The sequence below is a fragment of the Prunus persica genome, chromosome G1, assembly GCF_000346465.2.
Source record: "Prunus persica cultivar Lovell chromosome G1, Prunus_persica_NCBIv2, whole genome shotgun sequence".
In the NCBI taxonomy this organism is placed as follows: Eukaryota; Viridiplantae; Streptophyta; class Magnoliopsida; order Rosales; family Rosaceae; genus Prunus; species Prunus persica.
In genome coordinates this window covers 37,315,848-37,329,941 of record NC_034009.1, presented here as the reverse complement: position 1 = coordinate 37,329,941, position 14,094 = coordinate 37,315,848, and the positions used below count along the sequence as shown (strand labels likewise).

The 14,094-nt window shown below is 44.8% G+C and overlaps 1 protein-coding gene across 1 annotated transcript; it reads left to right on the top strand.

The window, feature by feature from the left end:
• On the top strand, window positions 1,560-13,996 carry LOC18789878 (probable LRR receptor-like serine/threonine-protein kinase At1g05700). The gene is made up of 14 exons (XM_020557576.1): window positions 1,560-1,644; window positions 1,781-2,109; window positions 9,980-10,191; window positions 10,437-10,921; window positions 11,037-11,175; window positions 11,262-11,333; window positions 11,430-11,501; window positions 11,596-11,676; window positions 11,870-12,033; window positions 12,142-12,329; window positions 12,424-12,556; window positions 12,808-12,870; window positions 12,971-13,160; window positions 13,288-13,996. Exons 1-14 carry the CDS (start codon window positions 1,560-1,562, stop codon window positions 13,718-13,720), a joined length of 2,646 nt encoding a protein of 881 aa, XP_020413165.1. The 3' UTR covers window positions 13,721-13,996.

The window sequence follows — 14,094 nt, the reverse complement described above, 5'->3', positions numbered from 1 at the left end:
TTGAGAGAATGGAAATTGAAAGCATAGTAGATTCAAGAGTACAAGGGACATACAAATATTCTTCTGCGCAGACAGCTATAGAAATTGCTCTGGCTTGTGTGTTGAAAACACCAACTGAAAGACCAGAAATAAGTTATGTGTATGACAGATTGAAGGAATGCTTGGAAATTGAGAAGTTTAAGCAGCTTTAGTCAAATGAACTCCCAAGTTTCAGTCTAAAAGATCAACTGTATATTACTATTCCTTTGAACGTTGGTGTTCTTCTTAGGCTTCAGGTTTGGTTTCACTTTGTTCCCCCTGCGGGTGTTTTCATTTGGTTTGCTGGGTTCTTTGGGTTTCTGCATTGCTTTTAGTTTTGTTTCTCTTTAAAGATGTGTAAAAATGAAAGTTGACCAGAATGAGTAATTTACATTCAACCTTTCAATCTGAGAAACCATATTTGTTATGGCAATCAAGGCAAGTGTCTTGCCCTTTACAACTTGGCATGTGGAAGCTCAATGTTTGCAAGAGCCAAGGATAAGCCCTATGAAGCAAATCACTACTCTCACATCACAGTGTCTCAGAGGAACAAAGGCAAAACTTAATTTGAAGAAGATGACCAAATTGCAGATTATAAATATACGATGTGAACAAAGAGTTTCAATTTCCATCAGGCTTTACTTCTCACAGTAATATGGCATTACAAGGAAACTTGATTCTAGCTGTATTCTTATTCAACGCATTCAATCATCTAAAGATAGGAAAGAGCTTTGGACCTTTAGTGGTGGTGGCACGGTGAATATTTTACGCAATGGGTTTGTAACTCAAGTGTTTTCCCTCTATCCCCGAGTTCATGTGTAACTGTGTTTGATCTTCCTCTCCCCATGTAATTCTTGTATATATACAATTTACAAACATAAAAGAAGATTGTGCATTTCGCTCTTTCTTTGTGTAGTTTGTAAGTCTTCTCTTGTTTATTAATTATATGACTTGTACAAGAAGGAAGGAGAACTGATCAATGCCTAAAGAATTATTGTTGAATGTAGATATAGTTAAATATCAAGTTGCCAACGATTGTGAGTTTGACGGGGTTGCAAAGTGAGAGGGACGGACGACAGTGATTTCCATCGTATATGTTTAGGAACAGCTCAGCTGTTTTAAATTCTTTTTTTCTTTTTCTTTTTTCCCTTTAAAAGGGACAGGCTGCTGCTCAACTCCAAATTAATTAATATTTTGATTTCTTTGGTATTATGTTTTTTCTCTGATCTTTCGCTGAATATAACTTTTAGTGTAATTAAGGTAGACTTGCATGTTTTAAAATTAATTTCCACCACCGTCTCTTAATAATAGTCTTTAATTATCATTGAAAACATTTTACTAAGGTTATTGACTATCATGTCTCTTTGTATATACATTTCAGAGTCTTGCTTTTTCAAGATAATGAGGTTTAAAATAGGCCGGCAACTTAGTGAAAAAAGCTTGCCAAGACTGCTAGAACGGTCAATGTTCTTCATCTTGTATAAAATGACATTCATTGGGAACAAATTACATTTGCATTTGCTTCCCTCCCAAGTTTAATGATGTCCCCAGCATACAAGCAATTCCTCTTTGCAGTGCTTGTTGGTTTTGCTGTTGCGGTTTCAGTCGATTCTCAGAACCAAACAGGTATGAAATATGGATCCCTCAAAATATATCTCCCATCTACAATTTGAGTAACACATACATATCCAATTAGACGTCTCTCTGTTCATTATTTAATTATGTGTCCGTCACACTAAAAAATTACTCATACATGTCTCAGGCTTCATTAGCATCGATTGCGGTCTACCGTATAATTATAGCTACACTGAAAGGACAACAGGCATTAACTATATTTCAGACTCGACCTTCATAGACACCGGTGAAAGTGACTACTTATTGGGTGAGTCAAAGTTTAATCAGCCATACTGGTACCTTAGGAGCTTCCCTCAAGGAGTGAGGAATTGCTACAAAATAAACATTACAAGTGGCACCAAATATTTGATCCGAGTGGGTTTTCAATATGGGAATTACGACGGAAAAAATGAAGCACCCGAATTCGAACTACATCTCGGACCAAATTTGTGGGAAATAATGAATTTCTCAATGGTTGTTTATGATACAACTGTTTGTGCAAATAATCTCACGGGAGAATATTCGCTCAATATTCCTTCGTCTTCTCCGCCTCTCTTTCTCCCTGCAAAACAGATCAGAGTAAAAGGACCACACCCGAGGGGTGTTGGCCAAAGGCCCTCCGATGCCTAAGTTAGGTAGGGTAATTCAAGGAAAACCGGATGGCCGGAGCCGTGTGTGGTGGCCGGAGCCTTGTGTGAGAGAGAGAAAGAGAGGGGGTGGCTAGAGTTTTTGAGAAATAACTTCTGTAGAGTTTTGTAAGAGTTTAGGCGTACCTCATCCTTGTGCGTAACCAGGTATTTATAATGGCCTTGAAGAGGTTGGTGTGGTTGGTGTAGTTGGTGAGGTTGGTGTGGTTGGTGGGGTTGGTGCATTTAGGGATTATGGATTTAACCAAATCCCTAATTAAATGGGGGATCAAGTAACCCCCAATTTGATTAGGTAATTCCCAATTAGGTTAGGTAACTCCTAATTAGGTCAAATAATTCCCAAATTGATTGACCTAATTATTTGACCTAGGGTTTTGATTTAATTAGGTTCCCACAAATGTCCCCCAGCTTCTGCGTGGCGCGTGGTGGCATGTAGGAGATGTAAATTATCCGTTGGGCTGTCCAGCTGTAACTGGGCTTCCTTCGTGGACTTGGGCTCCCGAGTAGAGGAGGTGTTTGACTTGTGAACTGCTTGAGTAACCAGCCTATGTTTTGATTGCACGTCCTCCTTTAGAGATTTGTGAGTACCAGGGTCCCCCTTGAAGGACTCCGGGCATGCACTGCATATCCCGTAGGATAATTCCCCTTAGGAAGTTGGCGAGCACCAGGGTTCCCCTTGAGAGACTCCGAGTGTGTTCTGCACATCCCGTAGGATGATTTCCCTTAGGAAGTTGGCAAGCACCAGGGTCCCCTTTGAGGGACTCCGGGTGTGTTCTGCACATCTCGTAGGATGATTCCCCTTAGGAAGTTGGCAAGCACCAGGGTCCTCCTTGAGAGACTCCGGGTGTGTTCTGCACATCCCATAGGATGATTTCCCTTAGGAAGTTGGCAAGCACCAGGGTCCCCCTTGAGAGACTCCGGGTGTGTTCTGCACATCCCGTAGGATGATTCCCCTTAGGAAGTTGGCAAGCACCAGGGTCTCCCTTGAAAGACTCCGGGTGTGTTCTGCACATCTCTAAGATGATTTTCCTTAGGAAGTTGGCGAGTACCAGGGTCCCCCTTGAGAGACTCCGGGTGTGTTCTGCACATCCCGTAGGATGATTCCCCTTAGGAAGTTGGCAAGCACCAGGGTCCCCCTTGAGAGACTCCGGGTGTGTTCTGCACATCTCTAAGATGATTTTCCTTAGGAAGTTGGCGAGTACCAAGGTCCCCCTTGAGAGACTCCGGGTGTATTCTGCACATCCCATAGGATGCCTTGGTCGTCGCCCTGCGTCTCCCGTAGGACGCTACTTATGGGCAACTACATGATTATCCTGCCTCCCTTAGGAAACGGATAGGAACCTGGATATTTCCCGCAGGAAGCATGGCGACCCCCTTTTAAGAAACTCCTGGCGCACCCTGCGTCTCCCTTAGGACGCTTTTTTAGCGGGCTACGTCTCCAAACGGACGCGTTTTGTCGTCACCCTGCGTCTCCCTTAGGACGCTCCTTATGGGCAACTGTGTGACTATCCTGCTTCCCTTAGGAAACGGATAGGAACCTGGATATTTCCCGCAGGAAGCATGGCGACCCCCTTTTAAGAAACTCCTGGCGCACCCTGCGTCTCCCTTAGGACGCTTTTTTAGCGGGCTGCGTCTCCAAACGGACGCTTTTAGTCGTCGCCCTGCGTCTCCCTTAGGACGCTCCTTATGGGCAACTGTGTGACTATCCTGCCTCCCTTAGGAAACGGATAGGAACCTGGATATCTCCCTTAGGAAATTCCTGACGTACCCTGCGTCTCCCGAAGGACGCTGCTTATGGGCAAATGTTGTGTTTTGTAGGCAGCCAAACCGGCAGATGATGTTTTTCCAGATGAATCGCTCCACATCGGCTTCTTTAGTAGAGGATAGAGCTTCGGCCTCGATCCATTTAGTAAAGTAGTCGATGGCGACAATCATCATTTCTTTCTTGACGGGCGCTGGTGGCAAGGGACCCACTAGGTCGATGGCCCATTGCATAAACGGCCATGGACTATTTTGCGGATGATAGACTTCGGCAGGCAGGTTAAGGATCGGCTTGTATCGCTGACAGCGATCACACTTCTTGACATATTCAGCGGAGTCGTGACGCATGGTAGGCCAGAAGTAGCCTATGTTTAGAGCTTTCTGGGCGAGTGACCTGCCCCCAGAGTGGTTGTCACACTCGCCGTCGTGAATTTTGCAGAGAACCTCAAGTGTTGGAGGGTACTTTATGCAGGTGAGATGAGGGCCGGAGTATGATCTGCGGATGAGCTCGTTGCCGTGCATGTAGTATCTCGCGGCCTTCTGCTGGACCTTTCTAGCTTTGGACTTCTCCGTTGGCAGGTTTCCATTCGTCAAATAGTCGATGATGGGGTCTTGCCAACTGGGGTCCTCGTCAATCTGCATGGTATCGATTAGCTCTATTTCTTCAATGCTTGGTCGGTCAAGATGTTCGACCGGGATGGAGCGTCTGAACTGGGTATCCAGCGCTGATCCTAGGCTTGCCAGTGCGTCTGCATGAGCGTTCTCTGCCCGGGGCACTTGTTGGATGGTGAAGGAGGGAAATGCCTTTAACAGCTCTTGGACTTTGTCAAGGTACAAGATCATCCTTGGGTGCTTTGCCATGTATTCACCTGAGGCTTGATTCTTGATCAATTGTGAGTCTGAATAGATGGCTAGCTTTTTGATTGCGAGCTCTTTTGCCAAGCGTAGGCCGGCGAGCAATGCCTTGTATTCTGCCTCGTTGTTCGAGGCCGGGAAGCCAAGCGTAATAGCTTGCTCCAACAGGGTTCCATCTGGAGTGGTGATGACGACCCCTGCTCCGGCTCCTTTTTGGTTCGACGCTCCGTCTACGCGCAACTGGTTGGCTAGGTTCTGCGGAGGTCCCGTCTGCTTTTGAACTTTCCTTCTTTTGGTTGACCAACTTCTCCTTTTCGACTGACGGGGTGAATTCTACGACGAAGTCTGCTAAAGCCTGGGCTTTTATTGCAGTTTTTGGCCGGTAGAGGAGGTCATATTGGCTTAGCTCTATAGCCCACTTCATGAGTCGCTGAGAAACATCAGGGCTGTGGAGGATTGATCTCAAAGGAAAGTCGGTCATGACGATGACTCGATGAGCTTGGTAGTAGGGTCGCAGCTTTCTCCCAGAAACTACAAGAGCCAAAATAAGTTTCTCCAACTTCGGGTAGCGAGTTTCTGCATTGAGGAGAGCTTTTGACGTGTAGAATACCGGATGTTGGGCCCCCAGCTCTTCTCGGATGAGAGCTGAACTGATAGCTGAGTTGGACACTGCCAGGTATACAAACAAGTCCTCACCAGGGACTGGTTTTGAGAGTAGAGGAGGTGAGGCGAGGTAAGTCTTCAGACTCTGGAAAGCTACTTCGCACTCCTCGTCCCATTTGTCTCTTTGTCCTTTCTTCAAAGCTTTGAAGAATGGTCTGCACTTGTCAGTTGATCTCGAGAGGAATCGGTTGAGGACCGCTGCTCTGCCCATCAGACTTTATATTTCCTTCACCGTTGAGGGCGATTTCATCTCGAGAATGGCTTTGATTTGGCGTGGGTGTGCCTCGATGCCTCGTTGCGTGACTAGGTATCCTGAGAATCGGCCGGAGGATACACAAAACGTGCATTTACTTGGATTCAACTTCATGCGATACTGGCGGAGCAAGCTAAATGACTCAGCAAGATTTCCAATGTGATCTGCACGTTTTGGGGCTTTGACCAGCATGTCATCTACGTAGACCTCCATAGTTTTGCCGATTTGCTCCTTGAAGATTTTATTTACAAGCCTTTGATAGGTTGCTCCGGCGTTCTTCAGCCCAAAGGGCATGACCTTGTAGCAGTAGGTCCCTCTCTCGATGATGAAAGAAGTTTTCGCCTTGTCATCCTCGTGCATCAGGATTTGGTTATAGCCGGAGTAGGCGTCCATGAAGCTGAGCAGCTGATTGCCAGAAGTGGAATCCACGAGTTGGTCGATTCTCGGCAATGGGAAGTTGTCTTTAGGGCATGCCTTGTTGAGGTCTGTGTAGTCGACGCAAACTCTCCATTTGCCCTTTTCTTGTTTTGCCACCAAGACAACGTTGGCAAGCCATTCTGAGTAGGAGACCTCTTCGACGAAGCCGGCAGCTAGGAGTTTGTCAATCTCGGCTTCGATGATAGCGACTCGCTCGGGTGCGAAGTTGCGTCTCTTTTGCGCCACTGGCTTGCACGCGGGGTTGACGTGGAGTCGATGACAGATGATTTTTGGGTCGATGCCAGGCATGTCTGATGGCGACCATGCGAACATGTCTTTGTTGCTCTGGAGGAATGTGGTAAGCTCCTCCTTCTCTTCTGGGCTTAAGCGCGAGCCGATCCGCGCTTTCCTGTCTGGCTGGTCAGGATCCAAGGGTATTAACTCGACGTCCTCCTCGGGTTTCCATCCTTCTTCCGGAAAGACCTCTGGACGGATTTCCTCGGCTTGGTCCTGACACTTTGATTGCTATAAAATAGCAAGATTCGGTTGCTCAACCTCCTCCAGATCCGCCTGGCTCACAGGGAGAAACTGCGCTTGTTTGCCTTTCTTCAGCCCTTGGGCGGAACATTTCCTCGCCATTGCTTGATCGCTGTTGATTTGGCCGACACCGCCCCCAGGGATTGGGTACCGAATTTTCTGATGCGTGGCGGAGGTGATGGCATTGATCTTGCCAATCCATGGTCTGCCTAGGATGCCGTTGTAAGGTGAGACCTCATTGATGACCATGAATGTTTGCAAGCTGACCACAGGTGGGGAGTAGACATCGAGGTCTATTGTGCCCACGGTAACCGTTGTTGCACCATTAAAGCCAGTCAGCGATCTGGCTAACTTGTTGATCTTTGTCTCCAAGCCCATCTGTTGGATGACTGTCAGTTGTAGGATATTGGCTGCGCTGCCTTCATCTGCATGGATTCGGTCGACCATGGCCTGAGCGATTTGAATACTGATGACAAGGGCGTCGTTATGCGGCGTGTCGAGGCCGATCAGATCTTTCTTTTGGAAGCCGATCATAGGATCGTCTCCTGCTAGTGGAAGGTCGGTCGAGACTTGGGAGATCACAGTGGCCTGTTTGATCTGCCTCTTCTTTTCCTTGCTGGTCAGCCCAGACTCCTCAGAGTCGGCTAGGATTGTGTTAATCCTTATGACCTTCTGAGGCGGCTCCTTGGCGATGTCTCGATCCTCAATCCGTTGGATGGCCTGCTTCGCAACGAATTCAGTGCAGTGGCCTTCTCTCACGAGTTCCTCAAGATGCGCTTTCCAAGCGAAGCAGTTGTTCGTCGTGTGTCCGTGCGTCCCGTGGAAGGCACAGTATTTGCTAGTGTCCCTCTTGTCCGGATCTCCCTTCAAGGGCAGTGGTCTTCTTACCCAAGGTTTGTTCTTCACTTGGGCTAAGATTTGATGTATGGGGATGGTGAACTTGGTGTAGTTCTCTCCTGCCGTAGCCTCCCCTTGTGAGTGCGACCTGCGCTTGTCTTTGTTTCGGTTGTTGAATCCGTCGCCTTTTTGGCCTGCCCGCTTAGTTGGCTGATCTTCCTGCTTTGTAGACTTCTTCGCGGCGATTCGATCGTCATCCCAGAGCGCGTAGCGTTCCGCAGTCGCGTAGACCTCTGCCAGAGTCTGGCTGGGAGTGATAGTCAGCTCGCGGTACAAGTCGTGCTCAGCTGGAAGACCTTTCTTGAAAGCGGAGGACGCGATTCGGTCGTCACATCCTACAATGTTCGCCTTTTCTGCCTTGAATCTCTTGATGTAATCTCGAAGGGATTCGTCAGACTTCTTGCGCAGGTTGTACAGGTGATCAGGGTTCTTCTTGATTGTCCGGTAAGACGTGTATTCTTTGGTGAAGACGTAGGCTAGCTCCTTGAAGCTGCTGATCGACCTGGATGGTAGGGTGTGGAACCAGTCTTGGGCTGCTCCTCGCAAGGTTATCGTAAATACCTTGCACATTAGCGCGTCGTCAGCCTGGTGGAGGATCATAACACTTTTGAAGTGTTTCAAGTGGCTCTCGGGATCGGAATCCCCTTTGAAGTGTATGAACGAGGGCGTCGAGAATCGCTTCGGGTGAGCGGCCTGCTCGATATCGAGGGTGAAAGGCGTAGAGCTCACCTGGTCCATCTCCTTACGTAGTGAATCCTCGAAGTTTCCTCCGGTCTTTAAGTCCCGAAGTCGGTCATTCACGAGCTTCTCAACGTCTTCTGCGCACATTGCTGGTCGGTCACGTTGGCGACCTCCACGATATTGACTGACTTCCTCGTTGTCCTCCGAGGGTCGACCTTCTCGCCTGGGCTGCCTAGTTGGAGTGTGGGTGGACTGCGCCTGCGAAAGATTCTCTGTAGCTTGTCGACGAGAATTAGTTCTTCGAGAGTGAGTAACGGAGCGTCTTTCCTCATGGTCCTCATTGTGAGGGTTGTCCAACTGGCCTCCCTGAGGGCCTAGCCTTTCGAGAGCGCTTCTCTGTGAGTTGACAGCTGAGCGCCTTTCTTCGCGATCCTCGTTGCGATGGTTGTTTAGCTGACTTCCTTGGGGGCCTAGCCTTTGATGTACATTTCCCTGCGGGCCCAAGCGGGCACGGACGTCGAGTCGTCTGCCGGCGCGTTCGTCCATCCTTCTCTCCTCGCCCGGTTGTCCAAGGCCAAGGTTTTGAGCAAAGCCTATTTGGTTGATGAGCTGCCTCATTAGATCGCTTTGGTCGTCCATTCTCTGAGCTAGCTGGTCAACTCTTAGATTAAGGTCTGCTTGACTTCGTGGATCGGGAGGAGAGAAGTGTGCGGAGCCCAACTGCACACGGGCTAGGTTTTCACTGAAGGTGTATGCAGGAGCGTGCGTCGCGCGTGGAGGCAATGGAGGGAATGCTTGGAGTTGTTCCAAGACCGGCCCTAGGTCGGCGGTGGTAACGAGTCCACCTTGATTGGAAGTTCCACCATGTTCGGCGGCGGTGGTGAGAGGTGGCGGTGCCACCATGTCGATCGCGGGATCGCGGGTGGAGTGGCTTTGGGTCGTCGCGGATCTAGCCATCGCGGCGGCTTTGCCTCTCGTGTTCATGCTTCCAACCATGGTTGTTTGGAAGGCTTCGGCGGATTGGAAAATAGGAGGAACGGATTCCTTGAGCACGCGTTGAGTATAACTCGCGCTCTCAATGAAAGCACCAATTTGTTTGTGCAAATAATCTCACGGGAGAATATTCGCTCAATATTCCTTCGTCTTCTCCGCCTCTCTTTCTCCCTGCAAAACAGATCAGAGTAAAAGGACCACACCCGGGGGGTGTTGGCCAAAGGCCCTCCGATGCCTAAGTTAGGTAGGGTAATTCAAGGAAAACCGGATGGCCGGAGCCGTGTGTGGTGGCCGGAGCCTTGTGTGAGAGAGAGAAAGAGAGGGGGTGGCTAGAGTTTTTGAGAAATAACTTCTGTAGAGTTTTGTAAGAGTTTAGGCGTACCTCATCCTTGTGCGTAACCAGGTATTTATAATGGCCTTGAAGAGGTTGGTGTGGTTGGTGTAGTTGGTGAGGTTGGTGTGGTTGGTGGGGTTGGTGCATTTAGGGATTATGGATTTAACCAAATCCCTAATTAAATGGGGGATCAAGTAACCCCCAATTTGATTAGGTAATTCCCAATTAGGTTAGGTAACTCCTAATTAGGTCAAATAATTCCCAAATTGATTGACCTAATTATTTGACCTAGGGTTTTGATTTAATTAGGTTCCCACAACAACCAGAGAGCTTATACATACCCCTCCGCAAGACTACATACATATATGTCTGGTGAACACAAACAAAGGGGTTCCATTTATATCGTTAATAGAACTAAGGCCTTTACTTAGTACATCTTATGCAGAAACAAATTTGTCCTTGGCACTTGTCTCCCGCAAAGACACTGGTTTATTAGTTAATGATACAACATACAACTTCAGGTGAGTCACGTCTACTATATATGAGTCAAATCAGAAATCTTTTAACCATTTGATTATTATATATAATGAAATGTTTTCATTATTTATAGAAAGTATTGTGTTCGTCTATTCATATATTTACAATTAGATGACTAAATGTTGTTCTATCTGACTAATTGTGTTTGCTTGAGTGCATATACTACTAGTCGATATTGGTCCTAAATTTTGCTACAAAAACTAATGCGAAATCTATACTAATTTTTAAGGTATCCAACCGATATTCATGATCGCGTGTGGGATACCGAATCCGTTTATGATGAGAAGGAGTTGCAATTAAGTACCCCAGCCTTGGTGAACAAATCTTATTTTCATGCTGATTTCCAAATACCATCTGCTATCATGAGCACTGCTGTCGCCACAAAAAATGCAAGTGATCCTTTGTATGTTTACTTGGATGCTTTTGATAACAATCCAGAATATCATGTTTACTTGCATTTTGCAGAAATTCAAAAGCTCCCATCCCACCAGCAGCCCAGAAATTTATATATTGTTTTGAACGGACGGCCTCAAGAGCCGTCATTTGTTCTACCTTACTTGTCCACATATACACTTCACACCACCTGGCCCACTACAATATTTTCTTCTATGTCAATCCTCAAGACTGACAACTCTACCCTTCCACCCATCCTCAATGCCTATGAGACTTACGAGGCTAAAAAGTTCTTACAATTGGAAACAAACCAAGGAGATAGTAAGTAGCTATAGCTAAATATCATCACTAGCTGTCAGTTTAATGCCTTGTATAATCGATTGATTTTGATGATATATATGTTAACTAATTTGTTGCATATGAAAATATCAATTAGTTGATGCAATCGAAAACATCAAGTTACGTTACAAAATCAGTAAGAACTGGCAAGGAGATCCATGCAGCCCTCAAGCTTACAAGTGGGAAGGATTAAATTGTAGCTATCATGAATCTAGGCCCCCAAGAATCATATCTTTGTAAGTATATCTATGTCACTCTCAGACCAGGGTTTCAGTTTAATCCCATTTGAGTCTTGGCATTTGAAGTTACAATGCACTCGCAGGGACTTGTCCTCCAGTGGATTAAGAGGCCAGATATCTCCTTTTATAGCCAATCTCTCAATGATACAAGCTTTGTAAGTATGCACAGTCTCAAATGAGTAACTAATATGGTCAGAATTTCATTTGGAATAATTAGTAATTAGATGAGTTGACCTGCTTTAACATTTCAGGGATTTATCAAACAACAACTTGACAGGACCAATTCCAGACTTTTTGTCTTACATGCCAAATTTAACTGTCCTGTAAGTTATTATTTGGTTAGTCATATAATCCTAATATATTCGTTACAAGTTAAGCATGGTGAGGTGATAGAGTATCATGACTTTACTTTTGCAGAAACTTGGGGCAAAATAAGCTCAGAGGCCAAGTTCCAGCAGGGCTCATTGATAGAAATAAAACTGATGGGCTATCATTGAGGTGTGCTTTCTTCTTTTACTTAGAGCATAAATTAATTGGATAACAGATATGCCACCACTTTACAAAGATGCCACCATTTTTCCATCTGGTTATTTGAAAATATTATATAAGGATACTATATATTTTTTCATGTCAATATGATTTATCAAAATCTTACTGCAGTTGCCATCAACCACTCTCTGTTTTGTTTCAGTCTCTGTGAAAATCCAAATCTATCCAAATTCGGACATGTTTCTTGCAAATCAAGGAAGAAGCACAATGTTGTTATCCCCGTGGTAGTATCCAGTGTTGGAACTATCATCCTCTTATTAACTGTAGCAGCTATCTGGTGGAGATGTGAAAGTGAAGAAATAGATGGTAAGACTTCCGATACTTGTTAATGTTTTTCTTTTCGTTTTTGGGAATTTGATTCCGGTTCTATATAAATATTCTTAATTAAATTCATAAACGATTTCATCCAAACAGAGCCAATCGAGCCACGGGGTAGAAAATTTACAAAATCAGAGATCGACAAGATTACCAGCAATTCTACACTAATTGGGCGAGGCGGATTTGGAGAAGTCTACCATGGCACTCTGGAAAATGATACCCAAGTTGCTGTGAAAATACTTGATCTATCATCAAGTCAAGGCTCAGAAGAATTTCAAAATGAGGTAGATGTCGCCCAACTACATACATCTATATATGTATTCAGTCAGAGTTCTTTCTATCTTTTGCTGAAAGTATAGTAGCCACATTGGATTGCAGGTTAAGTTATTGATGAGAGTTCATCATAGAAACTTGGTTTCTCTAATTGGCTACTGTGACGAAGGTGACACTATGGCGCTTATTTACGAATACATCGCGAATGGAAATTTGCAACAGCATATATCAGCTGCAGGTACATCCCTTACTCAACCAGTAGTGGATCATAAAAAAGAAAAGAAGAAAAGGATGAGGTGATACGAATTTAGGTCATTTTCCAATGTTACAAAAAAGAATAAGACTAGACCGATAGCTATACATCTGATCATTTTTCTAGTATTTATATATATACTTCGCTTCAATGCAATTGGGATTGACCATATAGTGTACTTCACTAATATATGATTCGGATGTATATTCCATTTGATTAATCACACTCAAGTGTAGATACACCTTACAAGGGCTTGACTTGGAAGCAGAGACTTCAGGTTGCAGTAGATGCAGCACGAGGTAAACACAAATCATCATCATCACATTAATAAACATATATAAACTCTTGTGAAAAACATATTTCGTTAGACGATGGTTGCTGTCTTTTGAAATTTTGCAGGATTGGAATATCTGCATGATGGTTGCAAACCGCCGATACTGCACAGAGATTTGAAGCCTTCCAACATCTTGTTAACTGAGACGTTGCAAGCCAAGATAGCGGACTTCGGAATTTCTAAAGCTCTTGCAACTGATTCTGCCACTCATGCATTAACAGACCTCAGAGGAACATATGGGTACCTGGATCCTGAGTAAGCACTTTCAACAATTCCTGCTAGCCATTGTGGTGATATTTGTTACATATAATTATAATGTTAGAACAAAGAGTCAGTTTAAAAACAAAATATTAATACAACAAAGATTTTTTTTTTGTAACAGATATTGCACAACTGGACAGCTCACCAGAAAGAGTGATTCATACAGCTTTGGGATTGTGTTGCTAGAGCTTATAACTGGCAGACCAGCAATAATAACAGAATTAGAAACTGTACATGTTAATGTATCTGATTGGGTGAGGGCTAAATTTGAGAGAATGGAAATTGAAAGCATAGTGGATTCGAGAGTACAAGGGACATACGAGTATTCTTCTGCACAGAAAGCTATAGAAACTGCCTTGGCTTGTGTATCTAAAACACCAACAGAAAGGCCAGAAATAAGTCATGTGTATGACAGATTGAAGGAATGCTTTGAGATTGAGAAGGTTTCTGAGGAATTAGAGATTGGGAGTGGCGATGAGGGACAATTAATAACTCAAATCAGAGATTGCTTGGAAATGAACTCCCAGGTTCAGTCTAAAAGACTTACTGTTTAGGACTAGTCCTTTGAGTGTTGGTGTTATTCTTAGGCTTCTGGTTTGGTTGCAGTTTGTCCCTCTGGGTCAGTTTTTTTCTTCTTCTTTTTTGGGCTTGTTGGCGCTAGTCCTTATGTTAAGTTGTTTGTTGCTCTTGGAGATGGCCAGTCCTAGAACTTGAAAGATATGTAAAAATAAAAGTTGACGATATAAAGTTAGACGTGATTGTTACACTCAACCTTCCAATCTGAGAAACCATAATTGTTATGGCAATCAAGGCAAGTGATCTTTCCCTTTACAACTTGGCATGTGGAAAGCTCAATGTTTGCAAGAGCCAAATTGCAGATGATAAAATATACGATGTGATCATGATTCATGTGAACGAGAGAGAGAGA